This window comes from Gracilinanus agilis, chromosome 5 (assembly GCF_016433145.1).
Source record: "Gracilinanus agilis isolate LMUSP501 chromosome 5, AgileGrace, whole genome shotgun sequence".
Classification (NCBI taxonomy): Eukaryota; Metazoa; Chordata; class Mammalia; order Didelphimorphia; family Didelphidae; genus Gracilinanus; species Gracilinanus agilis.
In genome coordinates this window covers 124,598,052-124,625,491 of record NC_058134.1, presented here as the reverse complement: position 1 = coordinate 124,625,491, position 27,440 = coordinate 124,598,052, and the positions used below count along the sequence as shown (strand labels likewise).

The following is a 27,440-nucleotide window of genomic DNA, read 5'->3' as shown; positions in this document are numbered from 1 at the left end:
AACCTCTCTGAATCCCATCTGAAGAGTGTCATACATATAGCAGATGCCTATTGTTAACTGATGCCAGATCCTGGGAACTAAACCTAAATAAGGTGTAAAACAGTCCCTGTTCTGCTTCCCAGGAATCTCTGTGTCCAAACAGGAAGGGTCCTAGCTCAGAGATCTCTTTTCTACCTGAACAATGAAAGATTTCCTCCCTCTGGAATCAGCTTCTGTGCTGCCTCTCAACCCTCCCCCGTTCTTCCCCTTAGACCTAAAAATAATTTCCTGCTGAAATATGTATAGACACTAGGTGTTGCTGGTTTACCATAAAAATAGAAGTTTCTCTTCTTAGGCATTGGACTCAATTCCATTATCACAAGGGAGTAGGTAATAATAGTGAAGGTAAGAGGATTTTTTTTTCTTTTTGCTTATGATGCTCTTGCCAAATAGGAAATTTCCTAAGTATACACTAGTGATGCTTCTCCCTTTCTTGGAGGAATATTACCAACCACTTCAAATACCAATGCTTTTGTGCAAGTAGTGGTAGTGGGGAGAGGGGGAAAAGGAAGGGGAAACAGCAATTCAAAAATTTATCCTCTAATTCTATCTTTGAATATGTAGAATCTTAGAATGGAAAATAGCATATAGCATTTTAATTAATTTTAATTTTAATATCATGTTAATGTTTCTATATTGCTATCATTTTTCAGTAACAGTAAACAAACTGATATGTTGTCAGGCAATCCATTTCTCATTCCATACCTGTAGTCTGTCACCTCTCTATTACTAAAAGGGAAGATTACTTTATAATGGATCCTCTGGAGTCAATTGGTTATTAAACCAACCTGGGCTTTTATATTTTTTAGAATTGTTTTCCTTTATGAAGGAGAAAAGTCTTAATGCAATTCTACACTATAATAATTTCAAGTATAAATGCTACAAACTTTCCTCATAACACTTATAAAAAATAATTTTGAAAGATTAAATATTTAAATTTTAACAATATTCTTGTTTCTTATTAAAAATCAATGTAACTACTATCTTGTGCCAAAACTCTAATCAATTTTCAGACTTTGTAAAAATTTTCATCAGCTACTGTATTTGCAATCCTATCCTTTTAGATCATCCAAAGAATGTTTTGATATATACATGATAGTTTTGACACAACCCCACAAGAAAATGTACAATGGAGATAGCTCAGGTGGCCAAGGTGACCAAGAGAGTCTCTTATACCTCACTCATATGAGAAAATCCAGAAATTGTCAGTAATGCAATACATAATGGCAAGGTGCTCCACTGTTTCTAAATTAAAATTAAAATGTATTTTTTCAAAATTCTCAAAACTAAACAAGTTTAAAAGAAATTTAAATAAACTTTCAAAACTTTTAAAAGATAATAGCATTTATATTTCTGAAGGTATAATATCTTAAAGAATTTTAGACTTAAAGCTGCACTCAGAATTTTGGGTCACCCTGTGTTATTGTGATCATTGGTTCTCTTGGTTGTACTCTGCATCCATCTTTCCTATGATTCTTTGAGTTATTCATATTTATCATGTCTTTTAGTATAATAATATTCCTTTACATTCATATACCACAATTTATCTGGCCAGTCTTATAATCAATGAGTACCCACTGTTTCCAATTTTTTGCTATCACAGGAACAGTATTGTCATTAAAATGTTGGTATTTATTGGGCCTTTCCATTTCCATGTCTATTATCTCAATAGAATTTTATATTTTTCTAATGGCTTTCAAATACACTATCTGATTTGACTATCACACCCCATTGGTGCCATTACTGAGATTATCATTATCTCTATTTGATGAGTGAAGAAAATAAGGCTTAACAGGGTTAAATAACTTGACCAGAGTCAATTAATAACAGATCAAAATTAGAATCCATGACTGCTAAAGCTGGCAAGTTTATTTTCCATAAGGTAAAGGATAAAGTGTTAGAGCAGATAAGAAAATGTCTCAATTTTTTTCAATAAGAAAGGAACACTGAAAAATATAATCTGAAGAAGAATTTTTCAGAAGCAACTACTTTCCATCTCACTCCAGCATTGGGAACTCCAAAGTACAAAGAAGGATAGAGAATAAATGGTGTGGTGAGATTATATCACTTGTAATAAGGGCTCTCAAGAGAGGCTTTACAGGAAAGAGAATAGAGAAGGGGAAGGAAGAAAAAGAGGGAGAGAAAGGAAGAGAACAGAGAGGAGACAGTGGGAGAGAGATAGAGAGGTAGAGATACAGGTTTCCTTAATATTTAGCCCAAATCAGGACTCCTGAACTCTAAGAGAGTCCAAAGGAACTGGCAATATACAAGGATTTAGAGATTTGACAATATTAGAAAGAAATCTGAGTAAAAGAGTAAGGATCGAATAAAATGGAAAAAGTTGGGGTGAATAGGGAGTCAAGGGTGATTGACACAGTAAAGCACAGGGAAAATGAGTGACTAATTGATCTAAATGTAGTTTTTGCCTTCCCAGGATAGAGTAGTACAGGGTTGGAAGGTTAGGGGTTAAGGATGTGGTATGTGGATTCTCCATCCTCTCCATGTTTCAGAGGCTAGCACTGGATAATTTGAATAGCCATCTGTAATTTCCTGGGGTGGGGCAATAGGAGTGATCTGAGAGAGGAGTGGGGAGAATGTGTCGTCCTCTCCAAGGCTTTCTGAATGGCAAGGAGGCTTGGCAAGGAAAGGAGGCTTAGTCCTGGGAAACAGAGTACATAAACTATGGTAAGGGACCATAAACCAGCACAGAACTAGGCATATAGATGCTTGCAAGGCACGAGGGGAAAAAAAATGCCTCAAGATCTCTCTGCGTATTTTTTGTTTTGGAGGTCAGGAGCCGTGTTGTTGCTTTTGTTCAGTCATTTCTGTCGTGTCCAACATTTGGTGACTCCATTTGGGGTTTTCTTGGCAAAGTCACTGGAGTGGTTTGTCATTTCCTTCTCTAGCTCATTTAGCAGAAACCAAGGCAAAGAAGGCTGAGTGAGGTTGCCCAGCCAGTACGTATGTGAGGCCGGACTTGAGCCCAGGTCTTCCTGGCATTCTCTCCATTGTACCACCAGGAGCCACAGAAATGGCCACGTAAGAGGCGGCTTGGGCAGTGGAGGTGGTCTAGTTTGATGGAATGTTTTGAAGAGCAAATGCAGTGTTGTCTAGTAGGTAGCTCTGGGGCCGATTCCCTCCATGAAAGAAAGTCCAGATTCTCTTCTGGAAGCGGAGGAATGAACTGTTCCACTGACAACGCCATGCAACGCAGCTCCGGGCGGGCAACACTAGGTGAGACGTGTGGGCTGCTGGGTGGCAGAGTAGCTCAGTGGTGAGGACTGTGATTTTCCATGGGCTCTGACATTAGTTCTCTGTTTCTTTTTACTTCTTCATAAATCCAGGTTTTGAGTTTTATGAGCAGGTGTGCCTATAAGAGGAGCTGAAAGTCAACAGCCTTGAGGGACAGTGAGGTCTGGCCAGACATTGAAGTTATCTGGGTCAGGACGAGAAGCAAGAATAGGGAGAAGTCTCTCAAAGAACACCCAGGCCTTTCTAATAAGGGGTTACATACATTCTGTCCCCAATTCTAAGAGCTGCATCTAGAGTAGAGGGAGGGGGAGAAAACAGGTGGTCTGATAAAGCAGAGCAGTTAAGCTCAAGTAGAAATGGGCCACAAGCACAAGGATCCCTGTGGCCGCAGAAAACCACATATGAACATTATCTGTGTCCTACTGTATTTTTACTTATTTTGTTAAATATTTCTCAATTTCATTTTAATCTGGTTCAGGCTATACTGAGACTACACTCAGGAGTATTATTGGCTGCAATGGAAACTTAAGCCATGTTTCTGACACCTCTTTTGTGGAATATTCCCTTCCTATTCTCCCTTCTATTTTTGTTACAATGCAAAGATCTTCATGATCCTGAGTTCTGCTTTGATGTAACAATATAGCTTCCAGCTCTATTCTCCATAATATAACAATGGATTCAGGGTACTTTCCACTCTAACATGCTGTTTCATCAGTTGAGGTTGTTATGGTAAAATATGGCTTCAAGTTCTTTAGAGGGGAAAAAAAAATCAACCCTAGAAAAAGGGCATCTTTATGCTTTGACACATGGATTCTTTGCAACAGAACCTCCGTACATAGTCTCATGTGCATCCAGGCATTTAAATACCATTTGATGATTAGCTTGTTTCTTTCCTTGCTTACTATTTGTGCCCTTTCAAAGGTGGAAAGAGCCTAAAAAAATTCCCTAGGCAAGCATCTATAACTGTACGCTTTATAAACAGTATTATATAAATGTAAGCTATTATTGTCCTTCCACTCTGTTTCTGACACCCAGGAAATATCAGTATTCACAAAAAATGCCCTTATGCCTTTTGAAATGATGCATGAAAGAGAGATAAGCCATCAAATTAAAGAAAGTTATACATTTGTCTTTTTTATTCTTGGTGTGCTAGGGAAGCTGCCTAGGATGTCACTGTATCCTGATTATGTTTTTGATCACAATAAACCATATGTTTACAAATATGTTTGAATCAAACAATGAACATTGATTAAGAACCTACTGTGTGCCAAATGCTGGAGATACAAACACAAAGAAAGAAATAACCCCTACCCAAAAGGAATTTACATTCTAGTGAAGAAAAAGAGAAATACATATAAAAATCAAACAGCCTAAGTAGAAAGTGAATGAATATAAATATATCCGAAGTCATTAAATACAAGAGTTTGGGAGGGAAGGCATTAAATGACTTTGGGGCTATTAGGAAATATATTCAGAAGACTGTCCTTGAACGGAATCTTTTTTTTAACCCTTACTTTCTGTCTTAGAATGTATACTAAGGGTCAGTTCTAAGGCAGAAGAGTGATAAGGGCTAGGGAATTGGAGTTAAGGGACTTGACCAGAGTCACAGAACTAGGAAGAATCTGAGGCTAGATATGGACTCCAGGTTTGGCTCTCTAGCCACTGAGCCACCTAGCTGTCCCTCTTAAATCTTAAATCTTAAGCAAGAAAGAACAGCTAGGTAAAATGGTGCGTAGAATGATGGACTCAAGAAGACCTGAGTTCTAATCCTACCTCCAACATTTCCTAGCTGTGTGACCCAGGTGAAATCACTAAACTTCTGTCTGCCTCTGTTTGCTCCTCTGCAAAATGGGGATAATAATAATGCTTACTTTACAGGTTGTTGTGAAGAGCAAATAAGATCATGTATGTAAAATCCTTTGGAAACCTGGAAGAGCTCTATAAATGAAAGCAACTGAAGAGGCAAAAGCAAAGAGAGAAGGCATTCCAGCAATGTGGAACAGTCAGGGCCAGGAGATATAGGCTAATGTGAGGAACAGAGAAAAGGCCAAATTAACTGGACTGAAGAATGAAATAGGAAGTCCCCTGGAGTTGACTAAGTCAAAGAATTAGTGGCAGCAAGAAGGGAGTCTAATTACACTGGAAGTGGTTCTCATGTCTTGGTGATCTTAAAAAGAAGAATAGAAATTAAAAGGAAAAGAAATATACTGGGTGTAGGGATAGGGTGGAAATTGAAAGAAAATTTTCTCACATAAGTAAGTGCACAAATGCAGATACATAAAAACAAAGAGGAAGGGCTGACACCTTACCCTCACTTTGATCTATACTGTTCAAAGGAGGAAAGAATATATATATATATATATGTATATATATATATGTATATATATATATGGAGTTGGGTATAGAAATACATTTCACTCACAGAGATTTAGGAGAGAAAAAAGGAGGAATTATGAGGACAACAGATTAAGAGAGGGATCCGTCTTAAGCAAAACAAACTCTAGCAAAGGATTACAAAAATGTAACTCTTTTTGAGGTGACAAAATGGGAATCTGAGAGAGTATTCATCAATTGAAGAATTGCTGGATAAGTTATAGTACATAAATGTAATGGAATACAATCGTGCTATAAAAAATGATGAAGGGGATGAAAGTTTTCAGAGAAAACTGGGAAGATTTATGTGAATTAATGCAGAGTGAAGTGAACTAAACCAGAAGAAAAATGTATACAATGAGAACAATACCGTAAAGACAAATAACTTTGAAAGACTTAGGAACTCTGATCAATATAATAATGAACCACAATTCTAGAGAACTAATGATGAAACATGTTGCTAGATGAAAGATTCAAAGTGCAAAATGAGGAGTATATTCCTTTTGGACGTGGCCAATGCAGCAGTATATTTTGTTTACCAATACATTTTTGTAGCAGTCAACAAAGACTTATTAAGTGCCTAAAATGTGCCAGGCACTATGCTAAGCACTGGGGATACAAAGAAAATTAAAAGATAGTTCCTGCACTCAAAGATCTCATTCATAGTCTAACAAGAGAGACAACATGCAAATGACTATGAACAGACAAGCTACATATAGAATAAATGGAAAATAATCATGAAAGGGAAAAGGTTAGAATTAAGCAGGATTGGGAAAGGTCTCCTATGAAAGGAGGGATTTTAGCTGGGAAATGAATGAAGCAAGGGAAGCAGGAGGCAAAGATGAGGGGGAAGAGGGTTTCATTCATGAGGAAAAGCCATTAAAAATTCCCTATCTGAAGGAGGAGTATCTTATTCAAATAACAGCAAGGATACCAGTATCACTTGCAATAGGGTGGGAGTAGAAGCATAAGATATAAGAAGACAGGAAAGGTAGGAAGGAGGTGGGGTTTAGAGGATTTTAAAAGCCAAGTAGGTTTTATATTTAATATGAAAGGGACAAAATGTGTTTAATGCATCTTACTTCCCCTCCCCTAGCACAGTGCTTTGAATATAGGTGCTCAATAAATGTTAATTATGAAATAATCCTGACTATGAAGCAGTACACTTAATTTTGGGGCTCAGTTTTGCCACTTGTGCAAATTTGTGCCACTTTGCTAATTTGCCAGTTGTGCAAATTTGACAGTTCATTTGGCTTCTCTGAGCTTTACTTTTTTCATTTGTAATGGGTGCAACCTTCTAGGATCTTTCTAGTACAAACATTGTAAAGGGCTCTTCCCTTCCTCTGAACTTCTGAAGCACTTTATACCATTCTTATAACACTAATCCCAAGCTACTTTCCATTATTGCCTATGTGTATGTGTATATATATATATATATATATATACCCATCCACCCTCCCAGTCTCTTGGGAATTCTGAACTCTCAGAATTGGAAGGGCTTTCAGAGGTCATCTGATCCAACTGGTGCATCTATAATTGGGGACTTGGTTCAAAAATTATGTAGAGTTGTAGGTCAAAAGCTTTCTCCCAGGTTGGCTAACTAAACTTTTTAAAAGATCAGACTGTATAAGTTATTATACAAATTATTACTATTTTTATTTAACTAGGGTTTTTCTTCCCTCCCACCTTTAAGACTAAGGGTTTTATAGCTCAAGTTTAACAGCTTCCATAGCGTCCAGTTGCTTCCTCCCTTCTCCTTGCTCTAGTCAAGCCCATGAAACTTTGGAGTGGGCCTCTTTCAAAGTAGGCATAATGGGCCAGGGGGTAAGGGGTATTTCCCATTAACTTCAACTTCTGAGAAAGCATAGATTGCTTACTGCTGGCCATGATGACTCAGGGGTTCATATTGTATGGTGACAAAAGTCTTTTAAATGACAGTTGAAACTGAACACCCTGGATGTGGTAGAGGGGGAACCCTCTAATCCTTCAAACTCTTCTTCTTGACAGCACTAAAGTATACAGACTCTGAAATCTCAAGCAACTATCCACACACTGTGAACTCATGGCCTGTCAACTTTTGGGGGGTACGAGGCCCTATGAGATCTTAAAAGACATATGGAACTCTCCCTCAAGTACCTGAGCAGCACAGCACCAATACCAGTGGAGCTGCAACAGCAAGAGAAGAGGGCAGGTAAAGCTGAAAGGTAAAGAAGCCCTTTTGGTGTTAACTAGACTGGGAATGGGAGAGGTGAAGTATAAAATAGCTAATGAACATCCCTCACAAACTGTTTACAAATGACCCAATGAGGCTTGACTATTAGCCTCTCATCTGTACTAGTAGTGATAAATTTGACTATTAGCCTCTCATCTGTACTAGTAGTGATAAATTACTATGTTCTGTTCTAATCATTCTATGATCCTTTATTGCTTAGTATTGCCCTTTTCTATATGGGAATAAAATTATCTATTCTATATCTGATTCACATTTGTAGTCTGGGCACTTTTTACCACCCCCTACCTTCCTAGAGAGAGTCCTTAACTTCAGCCAAAAATGGAATTGTTCCTTGGAAATATGAGGAGGGGGTGGAAATGAAGCACTGAGGAGTCTAGTGTCCTTTTTGAAGAGACAGGTAACCTCAGAGCAATAAACCCAGGGCAAACTAAAAAGACAGAGAAAGGACAGGGATTGACAAAAGTTACTGATCCCAGTGGCCTCAGCCCAGTAGGGCCTGGCTAACTACTGTGCTAGAAGAGTAAAAATGCTAATTTTTGCTATGTTTTTATCAATGAATATCATTACTGCACCAACCATATTATTTTTTGTGGTTACACTCCCAAGGTAGTACATTGCAAGTGCCCACTCAGCATCATAATTAACAATTTTCAGGAACAGAGAAGAGAGGAATATCCCAATATATATTAATTACCTGGCCTCAGGTCTTTTCCAGAAGTAGATCTAAGATCTTATGATCCTATGGACCTTTTTGAAAACAGGTCTCAGAGCCACAAATCTCTGCTGTGGAGTAAATAAAACTAAAACATTTCTCTATACCAGAAGGACACAACAGACAGGTACTTAGTGAGATCAGTTAGTGACATAGGGGCAGCATCTGAGATCCCCACAAGGGAGCTTAAAGAGATGGAAGGAATACTATCTGAGTATCAGTCATACTTTCCTAAGAAGGCTTTCTTTTCCTAGGAGAAGACACATTACTTACAAATGCCCAAATAAAGCCCTATAAGAAGGGAGGGGGGAAAAAAAAGGAAAGAAAATCATATTCACACTTGGAAATTTGAACTCCATTGCCTTCCCTAGCAAAAGGACCATATCTCCTAATGAGTGGGCCATCTTAATGAGAGAGGAAGCTGTGGAAATACTTAAAGTAACTTGACCTGGAAATTTAGCTAACTCAGAAAGGGAAATGGGTAATATGTTCATCCTAAGCAGCCCTTCCCATGATTTGGCTATATCATTATTATTCTCAACCCACTCAGTGGACTTAATGGTCGGCTGTTCTAATTCCCATTTGAAATATAGGCCCTCTTGGGGCAGAATTAGAGCCTTAATACAATTGGAGAGAAGCTTCATGGTGGAGGGAAGTGGAGAGAGGGAGAGAGCCTCTAATCAAGCAATTTCCCTTTCACCGCTTTCCAAATCTCAAATTTCCAAAGAGCTAAGGCTATGAAACCTGGTGAGGAACCATGACCCAAGTGAAGTTAAAGTGAAATATTTTTTCCCCTGAGATTCCAATCTTCTACAATGATCAGAAGTACATGCAGTTTCTGAAAGATGACCAAAAAGGGGGGGAAAATGCTGCTTTATGTTGCTTGCTAAATGGTCTGCCAAAGTCCTACAATCAATAGTTGGTACCTTTCGATATTGAACTAGGATTTTACATCAAGTGATTCCTTAACTGGGAGGCAGTTTTCTTTTTAAAACCTCAAATTCAACAATGAAGATATTGTAGCAGTACAACCATCCCACAACCCACCCTCAAAGCCTATTCTGATTTCAGTCACAGGGATGGAGGACAAAATAGGGATAACTTTGAAAGAGGCCTAGTCTAGTGGGTGCATACTATCAGAATCCCCCATCAGAAAAGCTCTAGGGCAGGGGAGTTCTGAGCCTGGGGTCTGTGAATTTGAATTTCTCTTTATATGTCAGTAACTATACTTCTATATAACTGGTTTCCTTTATAATGCTATTTTATTTTTTGCATTTAAAAATATTCTGAGAAAGTGTCTTCACCGACCTGCCATAGGAATATATGGCACCCCCCAAAAATGGAAGAAATCCTGTTCTAGGGCAAGTGAAGGGTTTCATGTCTGTTCTAGGCTGATCATTATTGTTACCTGAAGTCAGAGACACCTGGCGCCATCTGAACTCATCCTGGATTCTTCACGGTCACCTATCTTTATTATTAGTTCAGGGTCCTTTAAGCTTGGAAAAGTGTGCCCTGATAGGCTCCAAAAGATTTTACATAGCCAAGTTTCTTCTTGAAAATGGGACTAAGTATTAAGAATATGAAATTAAAATATAAATTGATTTGTTGTTCTCATTTGTTTGGGTTGTGTATGACTCTTCATGACCCCATTTGGGGTTTTCTTGGCAAAGAGACCAAAGCAGACTGCCATTTCCTTCTCCAGCTCATTTTTACAGATGAAGAAACTGAGGCAAACAAGGTTAAGTGACTTCTCCTGTGTCATACAATTAATAAGTGTGAGGGCAGATTTGAACTTAATTCTTCCTGACTCTAAGTCCCATCCACTGCCACCTAGATGCCCCTTAAATTGATTATGCCAGGGCAATTTCAGTTCAAATGTGGCATAGTGCAGAAGTGTTACACTCGCTGCCTGAGGCTTATATGAGCCTGCAAACATCCAAGAGCAGACAGAACCAAATTAAATACAAGTGGGAAATGTTTTTATGTTATTAAACATTTCCCACTTGTATTTTCTCATTAATCAAATGAGGAAGTTGGACTCAATAGCCTTGAAGGTCCCCTCTAGCTCTATGATCTTATGATCTATCAGATAACTGCCTAGCATAAAGAATTTAATCAATAGATCCTATCAACCAGAGAGAAACAGAGAAACTCAACAGGCCCCTCAAGATCCAGAAAAACTTGCTTCTGTTCCCATTTTATAATCCCTTAAAAAAATATGAGCTGAGAAGAATAGGAAATGAGTAGTAAAGAGGCATGAAGGAAACAACTAGACTAGGAACAGCTAGGTAGCATAGTGGATAGAGCACCAGGCTTGGAGTCAAATGGACATGGGTTCAAATGTGGCCTCAGATACTCCTTTAGCTGTGTGATTATGGGCAAGTCACTTAACTCATTTGCCTAGTCCTTACCATTCTGTCTTAGAGCTGAGCAAGCAAGCAAGGAAGCAAGCAAGGAAGGAAGCAAGGAAACTATATATTCAGTAAAGGATACATAAAACATGGTTTTCTTTTAATAGACAAGAATTAAATCAAACCAATAAATCAAGAGACTTAGGTTTTCTCTAAGTTAAAAGTGATATAAAAGTAGGTGGTACCCTACTAATGGAATTTTAAATTGGTCTGATCTTTCAGAAAACAATTTAGGAATATGCTTAAAGTGTCCAAAATATCCATACTTTTTGACCTAGAGTTCCCATTGCTACACATTTATACAAGGTCAACGTTAAAAAAGAAATATTCCACATATATGAAAATATAGGGTGTCCCAAAAGTTTTAGTGCTATTTTAAACTTTCATAGCAAAAAAAAAACAACTAGAAACAAAGTAGATGCCCATCAATTGGAGAATAACTAACCAAGTTGTTACATGGATGTAAGAGGATATTACTTGCTATAAGGAAAGATGAATATGAACAATATAGAGAAACATTGGAAAATACATTAACTGATTCAAACTAAGCAGAACCAAGAAAATATACCAAATGACTAGAAACAGGAAAGAAAACAAATGAAATTGAATGCTGTGAAATTATGACTGAAATATGAGAATACACCTCCCTCCCTTCTTTGCAGAGATTATAGTGCTGGAGTTGAAATCAGGAGAACCTGGGCTCAAATCCTGCCTGACACTAGCTATATGACCATAAGCAAACCACTTAATCTCTCTAAGCCTCAGCTGTAAAATGAGTGGGTCAGGCTCCATTACCTTTATGATACTTTTCAGCTTTAAGTCTACATCCTATATTGGATTTGGTTGATGAGTTGGTTAGTTTGGATGAATCATTTTTTATTCCATCTTTTTTTACATTATTATAATAGATAGCTCTCTGGAAGAAAGAGGCAAGGGATAAAGTTGAAAATGTAAGTGATATAAGAACAAGAGAGCAATAACTTTTTTTTAAATTTTTTTAAACCCTAATATCTTTTATATATATGTGTATATATATATATATGTGTGTGTGTATATATATATATATATATATATATATATCTCCTTCTATATTAATTTTATTTGTTACAGGGCTAGGCAATGGGGGTTAAGTGACTTGCCCAGGGTCACACAGCTAGGAAGTATCTGAGGCCAAATTTGAACCTAGGACCTCCTGTCTCTAGGCCTGGCTCTCAATCGACTGAGCCATCCAGCTGCCCCAGAGCAATAACTTTTTAAAAGACTAGTTGAGTTCTTGGCTAGAAAACTGGTGTCAGGCGAGAAGTTAGAATCCAAAGACAGTAAAACTGGGCTGAGACCAATTAAAGTTCTTGTTGGCAACTCCCCCCCCCCCTTTTCCTTAGGCACCTTGTCATACCTGTGAAGTCTCTCTCATTCTTCTTTTCCTTTGGTTCCACGAATGACCCAATAATTTCAAAGTTTCCCAAATTACTTATCTCCAGGAATGCTTGACTGTGACCCTGGAATCTTTCCTGTATCCTCTGAATGACTGTTGTTAGTGGGGGGATTTTCAGTATTAAGGCTAATTCTCTGTCCAAGGGAGTTAATTGCCTACATTCACTCATTTTTGATGACAAAGACTTAGATATTTGTCTTTCAGCTAAAAGGAACTAACATACTTTTAATCCTGTGAGCTATATACATAACACCTCCCTCCTTCCCAACTTCCACTTTTCAAAGGAAAACCTATGAGGACCCACGTATTCTTTGCAAGGTCCCAAAATCCTAAATCCACAAGATTCTTGGACTGGATAAGCAAAATATGCATCTAATGAAGTAATCCTGTGAACGTTATCCCCATTCTAGACTTATTTCTTACCCTAGGAGATTGAGTCAAAATCCCATCTGCCCCTGAAAATGAAGAAACACATAATTTTTGTCATCTCACATTATTTTTATCATGTTAAAGGCATCAATGATACTGGATTACCTTTCTAGTAGAATTAACTTATTATCTGCTGGGAGAAGTCTTCCTATGCTTGAAGTAGGTGCTCCCAAATTCACCAGTGGATTTGAAGCCTATCAATTACCCTCAACCTGGTGTAGCCCATCTGCTGAGATGGTTTTGCCAGTGTAGCTGCTGTGTATGCTACAGCTTCTTGGAGCCACAGGTGAGAGTTGGGTAACAGATGGACACCAAGGGTCGATGAACAGCCTTGAAAAGGACTCAGCAAGCTCTCACTTCAAAGATGTTAGTCCCCTCTGAATACCCCATACGCCCCAAATGGAACAGCAAATTTTGAGAAGGCAATAGGATTAGACTGTTTTCTCTACGAAGTATAAACATATGTAAATAAATTACTTCCAAATGTACTTAGGAGGAAAATTCAGGCTTTGATTATGTTTTAGTAATAAGTTCTCAAAATTGGACTAAGGATTTTACATATAAAGTTGCATTAAGAAAGTGAAATTGGGGGCAGCTGGGTGGCTCAGTGGATTGAGAGTCAGGCCTAGACACAGGAGGTCCTAGGTTCAAATATGGCCTCAGACACTTCCTAGCTTTGTGACTCTGGGCAAGTCACTTGAGCCCATTGCCCACCCTTACCACTCTTCTGCCTTAGAGCCAATACACAGTATTGACTCCAAGACAGAAGATAAGGGTTTAAAAAAAAAGGAAAAGAAAAAGAAAAAAGTGAAATTATTTTTAAAGTATCTGTCTGATGATTTTAAGACAGGATAATTCATTTTACAGTTAGACCCTCATGAATATTTTCCTAAGATTCTTATATCAGGTACAGGGCTTAAATAGAAACAGCAAGTAGTATATAAAAACTGAAATTCTCTGAAGTTTCAGGTTTGGAGTGAATGAGAACAATTTATTCCAGCCATGACAGTGGCTGAAACAAGTGCTATGAAGCTCTGAGAGCTTAGTCAGACATCAAAGCACCCAAGTCATCCATGGCATCCTGAGTCATCAACAGTCATCTTGACTTTTGTCTTGCCACTGGACTTCTGATGACTCTGGAAGAGATAGGGAGGCCAATGACTTTGTGCAATTCTGTCTCAATTAAATCCAATTCATTTAAAAGTCACCATGATGTCACTGGTCCTCTGCAAAAATGAAGAACAACAACTTATTATCTGTTCCAAAACAAAACTACCTCTGGGAACTTGCAAAGGATAACAACATTTTATTTCAGAGAATTTTAGTATTTTCCAAAATTTGGCATTCAGTCTTAAGCCTATGAGCAGAGATTGCTCTCACAATACAGCAGCACCAGCAGGGCCCAGAAGCATTAGGCAGTCATCTATCCCAGCCCAGTATGGGAAAGACAGAAATGATACTTTTAAGAGAAGAGGTTAAAGTATCAGAACTAACCCTGGGATAAAAAACGGTTCAGAAATAGGAAAGACCAAGAATTTTATCTCTTGCCAGAAGGCCACCAAATACTACTAGTTGGGAGTTTCATAATTACTTGTTTCTCCTCTGGGCTGAAATGCAATATAGTCAATATAGCTGTAAGTGTCTGCTGGCGACCCAAAGAGTCAGAAAGAGTTAAGAAACGGTAGATTATATTTTTTAAGTACTCCAGATTGGCCCCCTCCCTGCTTTGGTCTCTGATGCTTTTTTCAATGTGGCTCTGTAGAGCAGAGACTTGTTCTCGGTGCTGTTCACCCTCCACAATTAGCCTGTCCTGAAGTTGGTGTACCTCCACTTCAAGCTTATGCTTTTGTTTCCTCAAGGAAGTTATCTCAACCTCCTTTCGAGCCAACTGTTCAGCATACAAGAAGAAAGTGGGTTCGTTTGATGCAGCCAAGTGCAGAGCTTGGGTCAAACTGTCTGGAGTTGAGTCACTTAGATCTCCAGTACCCCCTTGGCTCACTGAGGCCTTGTGTCCCTGCAGCCCAGAACACAAAGCCACAGAACGGAGCTGCTCTAGTTCCAAGTCCTTTTCAGCAAGCACTGCTAGAGCACGATCCCTCTGTTTGTGTAGCTCTTCTTCAAGTTTCAGTGTCCGGTCCCTGAAATCAAGCTGGCTTTTCTCCAGCTCCTGTCGATGGGCCTGCTGTAGTTGAGCCAACTCCTGCTTCCAACTCTCTGCCTCTTGTTGATGTTGCCGTTCCAGCTCTTCACAGGACAGTCGAAGGGAAATGTACTTCTCCTTCAGCTCTGCAAGCTGCTCCTGGCTTTCCTCCAGTTCCTTGGCTAGGTTGCCATCTTTGGTTGTCTTGCTCTTGAGGACAACTTGGGCCCTCATTTTGTACCTTTCAAACTCCTCTTTGAGCTGCTTTAGCTCTTGCTGGTAGTAGAGTGCAGTAGCCTTTTCCCCATCAGCAGCATCTGAGTTTGTCAGCATCTCTATATCACACAATTTTTCCATATTCAGAGACACCTGGCTCTTCCTGGCTGCAATCTGTATCAGCCTTCTCAGTTTCTCCATTTTATCCTTTAGTACATTGACATCCAGGCTGGTTTCCTCATTGTGGCTGTCCAGGGGAGAACGACTAGAGGCTGCAAGAGCAAGTGTCTTATTCTCCATATCCAACTGTAAAAGGCGATCCTTTAGCTTTTGAATGGCCAGCTGGTCCTTCTGCTTAGCTTTCTCATAGGTGCCCAGCAACTCAGACACTTCTGAGACTTGGTTCTCTAGGGCAGCCACCCTCTGTTCCTCCATCTTAGAATACTGAAGAAGCTGCTCCTCTGCCAAAGCAGTCTAAAAACCAAGGAAATGAACAAGGATGAATTAGGAGAGAACAGAGCTGGTACCTGATTCTAGGAAAGGAAGGGAAGACAGTGGGGCATATAAACAGGATGCAACTGGCAGGATTGGGAAGAACTTTTAGAGAACTTTTTCATTGATTCAGGTACCAATAAAAATTACTGTTATCTACTCCCATTCTGCAAGTTTGCCCTCACTCCCTGAAAACTACGAATTATCTTGCCAAACCAAATGATGATTAAGCTCATTTTTTGAGACATGTCAAAAATCACATGGACACCAATACCATTACTGGATATCAAGTCAAAACAAAAAGCACTATAATTTTTTTTTTCCTGAGTAGCATCACCTTCAGTTCAGGAAGCTGAAGGTGATTCCTTTTCCATGAATCCTTCCCTGATCTACCTGGATTTAAACTTTCTCTCCTTTCTCAAATTTTCCTACATCACTTAATCTAGACCTTTCCTTTTCCCTCCTCAAACACAATCTTGTATCACATTTATCTGTGTACATGTATTGTTTCTTCCATCTGCTTCCCAGGAGAATGTAAGTTCCTTGAGAAATGGAATGTTATTTTTTTCCTTTTGTAACCCCAGGGCCTGGCACAGCGCCTTAGCACATGATAGGACGGAACATTTGTTGAGTGTTCCTTCACATTGTGCTCTTCTACTTTTTAGTTCCTACATGTTTGTTATATGTCTAGCATATTATGTCTGTCACTCAATCTGTCATTTATTGTCCCTCAACCCTAATCAGAAACTGCCTAGAAAGGTCAGAACTGAATAGGGACCCTCATAAAATCCAAAAAAGGATTCTGGGATAGCACATTCATCTCCAAAACAAGTCCTGATTGACAACAATGGAAGGAAACTGCCTCCTTCTGAAAAAATATCAACCACACACAAAGAATACAGAACTTCACTGTTTTCCTAAACACAGCTGTTAAGAAGTCAATGCCCAGAATCTGAGAGCCCTCCAACTTCATTCCAGACAGCACCCACAAACACATCCCCTTAGAAGTATGCTCTGTAATTTTTGTAAACACCAAGTAGACCAGGATTTTCCACTTGATTGTACATGAGAAATTTTGGCTAAGCATGCAAGTGTGCAAACACACGAATATAGGAAATGACAGCACAAAGAGACCCTAGAGGTAAATTTGGCCCAAACCCCTCATTATACAGAAGAGAATACTGAGTTCTTAAACTTAAAGCAACTTGCTTAAAGATACGAAGCTGGTAAGTGGTACAATGAGGATTTGATTTCAGGTCTCCTCATTACAAATTTAGTGCTTCTTCCAACTACAGTGGACTGCTTGCAAAGAAGAAAAAATCTAATATTTTTAGTCTCAAATTAAGTAACTATAGATTTGAATCAGATAAGGAGAATTACCTTCCTCATTTCCTGCTGCAAAAGGGCCTGGAAATGGCTTTTAATGTGGGCAGCTTCTTCCTGAAGCTCCTCCAGCCGAGGGTCTGGCTGACTCTTCTCCTCTCGAAGAGCCTGCAGCTCATGCTTCAGTTCCTCCACTTCACCAGTCAACTGTTTGATCTGTAATTCTAACCCTTCCACCTGGTTAGCTGAATAGGCCTGTCCAGCCAAGGCTTCCCGGGTCTCTTCCAGCTGTAGCTCAATATCCTGCCTTAAGGTCCTCTCTCCTTGAAGCAATTTCTGCAGCTCACGCAGCATCAAAGCATGATCACTCTGCTCTTGGGCTCTGTCATGCTGCTGTGTGATCAACCTGGCTTTAGTTTCTGCCATCTGCTCCTGCAGCCCCTTTAGCTCTCCCTCCAGCCGGCTCTTTTCTTCCTCAGCCTTTCTGCTGGCATCCTCCAAATCTTGTTTCATCTTCTTTTTATCAGCCTGGTATGAGGCTTCCATGCGGGACTTCTCTTGTGTCACCGTGGCCAAAGAGCTGGTCAGCGTGGCCAACTGAGTCTTCAGCTGGTGTAACCGTTTGTCCATCTCCCCCCCACCGCTAGCTGGCACATCTCCACTACTGGAACTAATGCCACTCTCTGACCCACTGGTTTCCTCAGACTTTGGAGGTGGTGGACCAATTGCCAGTCTCTCCTCTTCCACCCCAATATCACCCTTGGTACTGGTCAGACTGGCAGTTGTGTCCAGACTGGTGGCAGTGCCAGTGCTGTCCTCACTGTGAGTGGAGCACCGGTCATCAACAGCCTCAGCCAAGGGGAGGCCTGGGGACTGGACAGAAGGGAGGCCGGCATCATCGGCCTCCTGAGACGCAGAGAGAACCTTGAGGCTGGCCTCCAAGGCCTCTTTCTCCTTCAGCAGGCTCTTATAGGCCCGAACGACATCTTTGAGGCGGACCTGGTACTGGAGAAGCTGCTTCTTCTGAGTCTCTATGGTCTCCAACAGGTCCTTCTTGCTAGGACCCCCGCCGAAGTTCATGCCAAACTTCTCCATTACTAGGGCTGCTCCGTGACGTCACTGCTCCTGGATTCGGGGGTGGGGGGGAGGGAGGGGAGGAAGGGGACTGGAGGGCTCCGATCTCACGCCCGCTCCTGCTGAGGGATCTCCGCCGCCAAGGCGGCCATCTAGAGAGCTTTCCTGGCCGCGGCCCCCGAGGGCTAGTGGGACGACTGACGAAGGTAGCAAACGCCGCGGAGTCCCTCTTTCCCTTTCCCCCCAATCTCGGATCGACCGGTTCCAGCTCCGAACCCAACTCAGTAACCACTTCAGTTAGTTGCCAACAACACTTCCGGGTCCGCCGGAAATGCAGGTGGGCATTCAGAATAGGCGTGAGTTCGGGGAGCAGAGGCGGGACTTAGAGGGAAAGGGGCGGGCCATGGGTGGTGGGGGCGGGGCCTCTGTAACCTTGTTGGGAGGGGCCATGAAATCGAACTACATTCCTGCAGTTGCTTCTTGTCCTGCTGGCGTCTGCTTCCTCGGGGTTTCTTCTTGCGGGTGGCGAATCTTGGGGAAATGAATATAGAGGCCTGTATATACTTGACTGCTACAGAGGGAATGGATTCGTCCCTGCCCAGCGTATGAACACCAGTTTTTTAACCGCTTTTGGGTCTTGGATCCCTTAGGCAGTCTAATGAAGGCCGTTGGACCCCTTACCAGAATAACTTTTTTTTTTAATGCGTAAATTAAAATACACCGGATCACAAAGGAAACCAAAGGTTAGTGAAAATAAAGATGTAATTTTTCTTCATCCAAGATTCTCTGACTCCCTCCAGGGTCAGTAGATTTCAGATTAAGAACTAACTCTTGTTTTAAACCAGCAGCAGCATTGCATGTTTGTGGCAACGCCTCCTAGGAACAGAGGATTTTAGAACTGAGGGAAAACAGAAAACTTCTAAATTTGACCCCCTGAATTTACAGCTAAGAAAACTGAGGACTGGAAATGAAAAAATGAAATTCCCAATGGGTTGGGGGGGAAAGGGAGTGGGAGGAAACAGACCTGTGATTTCACTGGTGTATGAAACTCATGAAGAAGAATACCTTTTTCTTAGGCAAATCAACACTTTATACCTACCCTTGGAGAATACCTTGGGCACTAGGAGATTAAGTGATTCCTTTGAGTTGCCTTGCTAGTGTGGGACAAGGCTCGGCTTGAATCCACTGTCTTTCTACCCAAAGTTAAAGAGGTATTAAAAGTAGTAGAACTGGGACTAGAGCATGTTTGTTGTAGGGGTTTGATGGGGGGGGGGGGGCGGGGAGGGGGGGGTGCTATAAATCTATTCTTTCTAACAGAAGACTGTTTCTTATAAAGAAAAAATTTCCAAATCGATTCCCATCTCAATTTCTTATCTATAAGAGGGGGATGATAATAATAGTACCTACCTTCCAGGGTTTTTGTAAAACTAGAATGAGGTATTTGTAAAATACACTGCAAAAGTTAAAGCGCTACATAAATGCTGGTATTGTTTAAAAGGTTTGTAGTGCTTGAAGAATATCCCTTCCTCCTTTGGAAAGTTTGGAGATAAGTAGTGAGGGGCCTGTGCTCCCTACTTCTGCTATGTGACCCTGGACAAGTCATTTAATCTTTGCCTTATTTCTCATCTAAAAATGTTGATAATAGTACCTACCTCACAAGGTTGTTGTGAGGATCAGAAAAATTTGCAATGCCCTTTGCAAACCTTGAAGCACTATAAATAATAGTTATTTCCACAAATCCCTAAATTTCAGAAAGCTGAAGCCATCATAGTCAGGTGGCTCTTGAAAGTCATCTGTTATAAATCTACAAATTGGCCATCCACACACCTCTAGTTTCATTCAATTCAGCGTTTATTGATACTGAAGTCTAGTGTTTCCTCTGTAATGGAAGAGAATCCTGAATTTGTGAGTCTAAGACTGAACTGAAAGCTCTCCTCTCATATCTTTCTACTTGTGTAATCTTGGACAAGTCACCTTCTCTTCATCTTAAGTTTCCTCATTTGCAAAATGAGAGAACTAGTGGGGCAGCTGGGTAGCTCAGTGGATTGAGAGCCAGGCCTAGAGACGGGAGGTCCTATTTCAAATTCAGCCTCAGACACTTCCCAGCTGTGTGACCCTAGGCAAGTCATTTGACCCCCATTGCCTACCCTTACCACTCTTCCACCTATGAGTCAATGCACAGAAGTTAAGGGTTTAAAAAAAATATAAAAAAAAATAAAAAAAAAAAAAAGAGAACTAGATGATTTCTTATAAGCCTTCCAACTCAAAAGTCCTTTTGCTTAGGGTGTATTTTTATGAGATGAAAGGAAGCAGCACATCTGGGAATTGCATCTGGACTTGAATATGTTCTTTTCCCCTAGATTATGATCTAAAACCTATCTTGTGCTTTCCCTTTATCCTGGCAGTCAATTTAATGCAAGCATTAAATTACTATGTGCCTAGCCTCAGGTATACAAAGTGCAAGATGAAATTTCTTTTTTAAATAATCACATACTTACATGGTGGGAAAAAGGGGAGAAATTACATGTGGACATTAGGAGACATTAGGGTTCCCAGAATAAATCCACCTCCTTGAAAGCAGGGACTATCTGGCTTGTATTCATATTCCTAGCACTTAGCCCAGTTCGTGGAACATTTTAAAGCACTTAGCACATGCTTCACCTATCTTTTATCTTTAGTGGTTATTGTATGACAGTTGTGATACCTGAAAATAACGACTGTGTCCATAAATTCATTCCTTACTTTGCAGTGGCACTGGGAAAGAATGGAAGCAAGAGTTTGTTAAAGAGTGGGCTACACTGAATCTTGGGGTGCTCTAGCAGGCATGAGGAAGAGAAGTCATTCAGCTGTTGCAGTAGATCTTGGCTCTGGGACAATATTCTTGAGATGCTGAGAGAATTTGGTAGTCACCCCCAACTTCTTCCTCTCACTTGCCACAAACACAAAAATATAGCGTCCCAGATAGCCTAGGCCTGAACGCCCCAGGTTTCTTCCGGAGCCTTCCTTCCGCGTTTCACTTTCTCCTGATGGAAAGAAGTGATCTGGAGTCAGAAGACCAGGGTTCGAACCCCGTCTGTGCTAGTTACTAAACTGGTAACTTCCAGCAAGTCACTTCCCCTCCAGGCCTCAGTTTCCTCATCAGTAAAAAGAGGAGCTTGGCTTCTAAGCTCTTTAAGGTGCGCGGAACAGGGGCGTGTCCAGGCCGGGGGCGGAGCTCTTTGGTGACGTCACGCTGCTCCTGTAAGCGCGGAGGCGGCTCCGGTTCCTGCTGCCGCCGTTCTTCTTCCCCCCCAGCAACCTGCCGGTTCCCGGCTCCCGGCTCCCCGTTCCCCGCTCCTCCCTCCCCGGCCCAGCCATGGGCCTCACGGTGTCCGCGCTCTTCTCGCGGATCTTCGGGAAGAAGCAGATGCGGATCCTCATGGGTGAGGTCCCGGACAGCGTCACACCTCCGCATCCCTCCCTGCCTGCCCACGGTGTAACGCCCTCCGCCGCCCCCGCCGCCACCGCAGCATCTCTACCCAACCCTGCCCTGCCTTGGTGCACGCCCAGCCCCGGGCTTCCTTTCCGGAGGGAGGGGGAGGGGGAAGAGAAGATGGAGAGGAAACTGAGGCACTGGGTGGAGGGCGAGAGAGGAGAAGAGGGGGCCCTCTCCAGCATTCGGGGCCCCACTGTTTGGAAGCCCGGGGGGAGGGGGCGAGGTTGGGGAGGAAAACTATGGCTATGGCCTGCCGCCCAACTGGCCCTGCCCTGCAGCCTCCTCCGCTTTGCAGCAGCAGTAACCCAAGCCTGCCGGCGCCCAGGCCCTGGAACCCGCTGGCCTGTGCGGGGTTAACCCACAGGCCGCCTGCCCACCCCCACGCGAGCCTCTTGGACTTGGCTGGAATGTCTCTTTGGAGAGGCACCTTCCAGGAGAGACAGTCCCTGTCCCAATGGGTGCTCTTACCCTGGGTTCTTTCTTAATCTACAGGCCTGTTTTGGGTGGGGTTTTTTGTTTGGCCCTGGGTGTGCATGTTTTTCTTTGGGGGGGGGGGGGTCGAGGAATGATTTCTAATGCCTAGGCTTCCTCCTATGGCCCCTAATCGCAGTTCCAAGGAGGGAGAGAGGGAAACTGTGGCTTTTCCATTGCATTTTCCGCGTTGAGCCCTTGTCGGATCCTGAGCCCTCTCCCTCCCTATCTCACTGGGAGACTCTCCGGTACCCAGTATCCATTACCCTGCCTCTCTGTTGCAGTCGGCTTGGATGCCGCAGGCAAGACCACAATCCTCTACAAACTGAAGCTGGGCGAGATTGTCACCACCATCCCCACCATAGGTGAGCTCCTGGGAAGGAGGGGAAGGAGGGTTTCAGATCTGCTCCCGGGTATTGTGAGAGTCCTCTGAATCTCTTCTCTGGGGGCTGACCCTGACTCTAAATACGGCTGTTTTGAGAAAGTAGGTCATGGTGTCTTTGGCTGATGGTGCCAGGGGCTCCGCAGGATGGGGAAGATGTAGCCCCAGGCCCTGCTGTGTTCATTCTTTTAAGTCTGCATGTTAGTACTTCTGGAGACTCCCAGAAGTTTTCCTGGCCAGGCTGAGCTCCCGTTGCTTTTGTGGAGTTTTATGTACCTGCCCACATTACAGCGCCCCTCCTCCCCCCCAGGCTTCCCCCCCTTTTCCCTTTCCTCACAGGCTTCAACGTGGAAACAGTGGAATATAAGAACATTTGTTTCACCGTCTGGGATGTAGGAGGCCAGGACAAGATTCGGCCTCTCTGGAGACACTACTTCCAAAATACTCAGGTGAGCCAGGGAGTTGGGAGGTCTAGAGATCTAATACCAAGGTCTGGCCAGTAACAGACATCCATAAACAGCCCTCCCTTGATTTAAAATCTCCATGGCATTCCCCATTGCCTACAGAATAAAATTCATTTCTCTATTATCTAATAAGCACCTACTATGTGCCACATACTGTATTAAGTGCTAGAGATAAAAATTAAATGGCCCTTGCCCCCAAGGAACTTTTATTGTACTTTCTAGCCATTTTTTCAACTGTTCCTTTTTTGGATTCTAGCCACCTTGACCCAGCCTGTGTTTCCTGAACAAGCTTTTCTGTCTCAATGCTTCTGCTTACCATTCCCTGGCCTAGAATTTTCCTATCCTTTCACCCTCCTCCCCTACCCCAATCTCTTTCCTCTGCCTTTTGAAATTCTGAGCATTGATCAAGGTTTTACTCAAATAATACCTACTTATCTATGAAGCTTTCTCTGATCTCTCCAGCCATATGTAATTTTTCTTTTTGGGTTCCCATAGTTTTTGCTTGTGTCACCAATAAATGGCATTGATGAAATTCTTCCTCATACCATTTTGGTATACCTGTCCCTTTACATTAATAAGTGTTTTGAGAGTAGGAAATATTTTCCTTCACAATGCCTTGCCATATAATAGATGCACAAACGATGTTTTGGGTTTGGGAGTCAGGTTCTTTGGTTTTTCATTTTTGGAATGAAGAACAGTTGAATCCATTGATGAATAAGGGTAGAGTTATAGAAAGGGAAGGGGAAAGGGTAAAGAGAGAACTATGGATCATCTTCTTTGGCTGAGCTAACTGCTCTTTCTTTCCACCCTAGGGTCTTATCTTCGTAGTGGACAGCAATGATAGAGAAAGAGTCCAAGAATCTGCTGATGAGCTTCAGAAGATGGTGAGTGCCAGATGGGCTATAGAGAACACACTGGAGAATGAGACCTCTCTTATGAGTCAGAAATAGCAGAGACAGTGAAAACTCCACACTAGGTTACAGTCTAGACCAGCAGATCTGCCTTTTTTGGGATGTAAAAATCTCATGTGTTGATTGGGCAAGGGAGAATTGAGAGAAGGTCTGCACCCTGTGTTATCGGTTGAAACAGGTTTGAAAGGTGACCTTTTTACCTTCAGTCATATCTACATGAGATACTGGCCAAGGAGGAGAAATAGGTTGTACTTTGTATCTTATATTATGTTAAAGTAGATTTCTTTCCCATTTACCAAGAATAGGTAAGGCTTATTATAAAGGCCTACATGACTTCATTCAGATTAATATTTTTTTATTTTTATTTTATTATATTATTAGCTATATTAGATGTAGCTGTATTATAGCTACATAGCTATACATAGCATTTCCTTAAACAATTTGACTACAGAACAGTGTGAGGCTTAAAATATATTAATTATATAAAGAATTCACAAAACCTGGCTTAGGGACATAGAATTACTTACAGAAAAAGGTTAGCTCAAAATCAAAGAAATTGAATCCATTTTCACGTTGAGAAAATAGCACTTAAGAAGTATTCTTGATACATTCATATTTAATATTGTAGTGAGGAAAAATATCACCCAAATTGAGATTCTTTTCCCAGAAACTATTCACATTATGTGGATCACTAGGGTTCTATATAGAATCCAGTTTGAGGAATATTGACAGTGAAAACAATAACTAACTTTTATACAGCATTTTACAATTCACAGAACACTTTTCATATATTGTCTTAAGTTCATGACAATTCTGTGAGGAAGGTAGAACAACTCTGTCCCATTTTACAGATGATGGCTGTAAATAATGTATCCTACTGACTATAGAATATTCTTGCCTCTGTAGATGCAAGTTGGAGGTAAAAGGGATAGAGCGCTAGACCCAGAGTCAGGAAGACAGACCTTAGTTCAAATCTGGCCTCAGACACTAGTCGTCTGGGCAAGTCACTCAATTGCCTTAATTTGCTAATTGATATGATAGAAAATTCGTAATAGTACCTACCTTGTAGGGTTGTTGTGAGGAACAAATGAAATAATATTTGCAAAGTGCATAGTACAGGGCCTGGCAGAGAGAAGGTGCTTGAGATCAGCTTGTTCCTTCCTTCCTGCAGTTTGCCTTGCCTCGCTTGGAAAGGGTAGCAGTACATCTGTTGATGGATGTATGAATTCTCATCTCATCCCTACCCTCTTTTTCCCTCTCAAGCTCCAAGAGGATGAGCTTCGAGAGGCTGTGTTGCTGGTATTTGCAAATAAGCAGGACATGCCCAATGCCATGCCTGTGAGTGAGCTGACTGACAAGTTGGGTTTGCAGAGCTTGAGAAGCCGGACAGTGAGTGTATCCCCTCATCCTCCCTCCTTCCTGAGGCTAGGGACTGGAGGAAATTTTACAGGAGAATAGGAGGGGTGGAGGTGGGATTGGAAGTGGGGGAAAGGATGCCTAAAAAGTGAAGACTGGCATGAAAACTGAGTCTTCCATACCCCAGCATGGACCCCTTGCCTAGATGCTAACTTTTCCCTTCTCCCCTACAGTGGTACGTCCAAGCAACCTGTGCCACACAGGGTACAGGGCTGTATGATGGACTAGACTGGCTGTCCCATGAGCTGTCAAAGCGCTAGCTACCCCTAATGGAAAAGGGCAAGACCCCTACTGGAAGAAAATTGCCAGGTCATGTCTCTTGGACAATTGGACTCTTGAGGACTCCTGAGGCAGCATTCCCCTCTCCTACCCACCTCCCCCTTCTTACACACACACTCACACTCACGCTCATATACACTCTTACAGCTGTTCTTGCCTGCATGTTCTCTCTTACCAGGACCAGAAAGACTAGCCCTCTGGGTCCTGGGGGAGGGACGGGAGAAGGGGTTTATCTTCTGCATCCGTAGGAACTATGGAAGCAGCTGCAAGAACCAAGGCCTTCCAGAAAAGAAAATGGGTTGACATTTGATTTCATTCTTTTGGGTGCCCTTCTTTGGGGTAAGTGGGGAGGGGGACCAGACTGGTGCTGTGATTCAGTGCTGGATATTGAATAATAAATTTGCTGTGGTTTGTAGCCTTGTGGTTGCCTTCATCTCTACAGCAGGGACAATCCTTATCTTTTTTGCAGAGTACCTACCATTCCTTAAGTACCTAGGAAGACTTTTTTGGTGAGGAATGCACTTTATAAACCTGAAAGTCTTCCATCCCAGTGAGTCACTAGTGGAAGTATTGTCTGGGAGGGCGATGGGGATGCTGAGAGCAGAGAGGCAACTGGTTTAGGAAATGCTGTGGGTTAAGGAGGCTTTTTCTTAGCTAATCTTGGCTGCTTGGCTTTGCCTCTCCTAAATATTTGTGCCTGAGACTAGAGCAAAGGGCCACCACCTTCCAGCTTCTGCTCTGTGTAAGTCACTGTGCCTGTGAAAGCAATCCTGTCCCTATTTTAGGGACTGAGCTGCCTCTCAGCAGGGACTCTATTGCTCCATTGTGTTATGGCTGATCTCTGCTGGAAGAGCACATCTTTGAGCCTAAGAAATGCTCTGTCCTCACCCTGTGCTACTTGGGCCCTCTCCCCACTGAGGAGGTCCCCTGGCTGGGAGAGAAAGGAAAAACTCGATTTAAAGAAGATGATGCTTTAACTTCTCCTCTAATATGGCTAATAGTTTTTAATCTCCTTTGAACCACCAGCCAAGAATCTAAGAAATCCTCCACCATTTCTCTTTAAATGACCTACTTTATCTGTTTCTTCCCCCATCCCATCAGTTAATTTCCTCAGGGCTTCAGCTATGTTCTTTATCTTCTTTGTGGTTCATGTAGCTTCATCTTGCTCATGGTGGGAGCCATAATTACCCATATGAGGACCCTTCTTTGCTTAATGCTTGTACTGTGGGAACAGCATTCCTGGGGATCAAATGTCTGGAACATCTATTGCTTTCTTGTTCTTCAATTTCTTTCTCACTATATATCACTGGTCACAAATAATGCAAAAATAGGAAGGGGGTATAGCTGGGAATTTAAAGAGCAGAGGGATAACCTGTACCATCTATATTTCTATGTCAGTTTCCTTAGTGTAGTCATGAATCCTCACATCATTCCTACCTGAAACTCAGCCCCCTTTGCTCAAAGAATTCAATATTCTCATAGGTTTTTTCCTCCACACATTCTTAGGCTAGAAGGATCTCTCAATCCTAAGGGAACCTCATACTCCTGAATAGGGATTGAGAGTGTCTTCTGTTTAACAAGGAAAGAAACGAAGACACGTAAAGAGGACTTCCCCAAAGTCACAGGTTGGTCATAGAAGAGTCAAAAAGTTTGTAGTTTTCAGTCTTAGGTCCAGCCTGACTCTCTGTGTAGGCTCAGAATATAGGAGACTGCCATGAGTCCTGGGTTCTTATTCACTCTGGAGTGGCAGTTTGACAAATATGGATGGCATATTAGTGAAGGATTGGGGCTATGTCTTTGTCCCACTATGAGGGGATGGCAGGCAAACCTCTAGGGAAAGGAGGCAACCTTTATGGTCATAATGCCTACGGGTCACAGAGGTGGCTAGGTCCAGAGGGGAGGGCACTCGCCCA

General features: G+C 41.9%; 2 protein-coding genes across 2 annotated transcripts; one reads left to right on the top strand and one right to left on the bottom strand.

Annotated features, from left to right (window-relative positions):
- Nucleotides 1–14,170: 14,170 nt before the first annotated feature.
- GCC1 (GRIP and coiled-coil domain containing 1) lies at nt 14,171–18,150 on the bottom strand. Its single transcript, XM_044678016.1, has 2 exons — nt 17,113–18,150; nt 14,171–15,714 (listed from the first exon to the last, which is right to left on the bottom strand). The coding sequence occupies exons 1-2, from the start codon at nt 18,148–18,150 to the stop codon at nt 14,422–14,424; spliced, it is 2,331 nt and encodes a 776-aa protein (XP_044533951.1). The 3' UTR covers nt 14,171–14,421.
- Nucleotides 18,151–20,322: 2,172 nt separating this feature from the next.
- ARF5 (ADP ribosylation factor 5) lies at nt 20,323–25,930 on the top strand. Its single transcript, XM_044679560.1, has 6 exons — nt 20,323–21,551; nt 22,360–22,440; nt 22,797–22,906; nt 23,734–23,805; nt 25,096–25,221; nt 25,422–25,930. The coding sequence occupies exons 1-6, from the start codon at nt 21,485–21,487 to the stop codon at nt 25,506–25,508; spliced, it is 543 nt and encodes a 180-aa protein (XP_044535495.1). The 5' UTR covers nt 20,323–21,484; the 3' UTR covers nt 25,509–25,930.
- Nucleotides 25,931–27,440: the final 1,510 nt, after the last annotated feature.

Bases quoted from the DNA above. Each gene is read 5' to 3' on its own strand.
- GCC1 (XM_044678016.1), bottom strand. From the start codon at position 18,150: ATGGAGAAGTTTGGCATGAACTTCGGCGGGGGTCCTAGCAAGAAGGAC. The intron at 15,715-17,112 runs GTAATTCTCCTT...CTTGGTTTTTAG, and splicing joins TGCAGCAGGAAATGAGGAAG to ACTGCTTTGGCAGAGGAGCA.
- ARF5 (XM_044679560.1), top strand. From the start codon at position 21,485: ATGGGCCTCACGGTGTCCGCGCTCTTCTCGCGGATCTTCGGGAAGAAG. The intron at 21,552-22,359 runs GTGAGGTCCCGG...TCTCTGTTGCAG, and splicing joins GCAGATGCGGATCCTCATGG to TCGGCTTGGATGCCGCAGGC. The intron at 23,806-25,095 runs GTGAGTGCCAGA...TTCCCTCTCAAG, and splicing joins CTGATGAGCTTCAGAAGATG to CTCCAAGAGGATGAGCTTCG.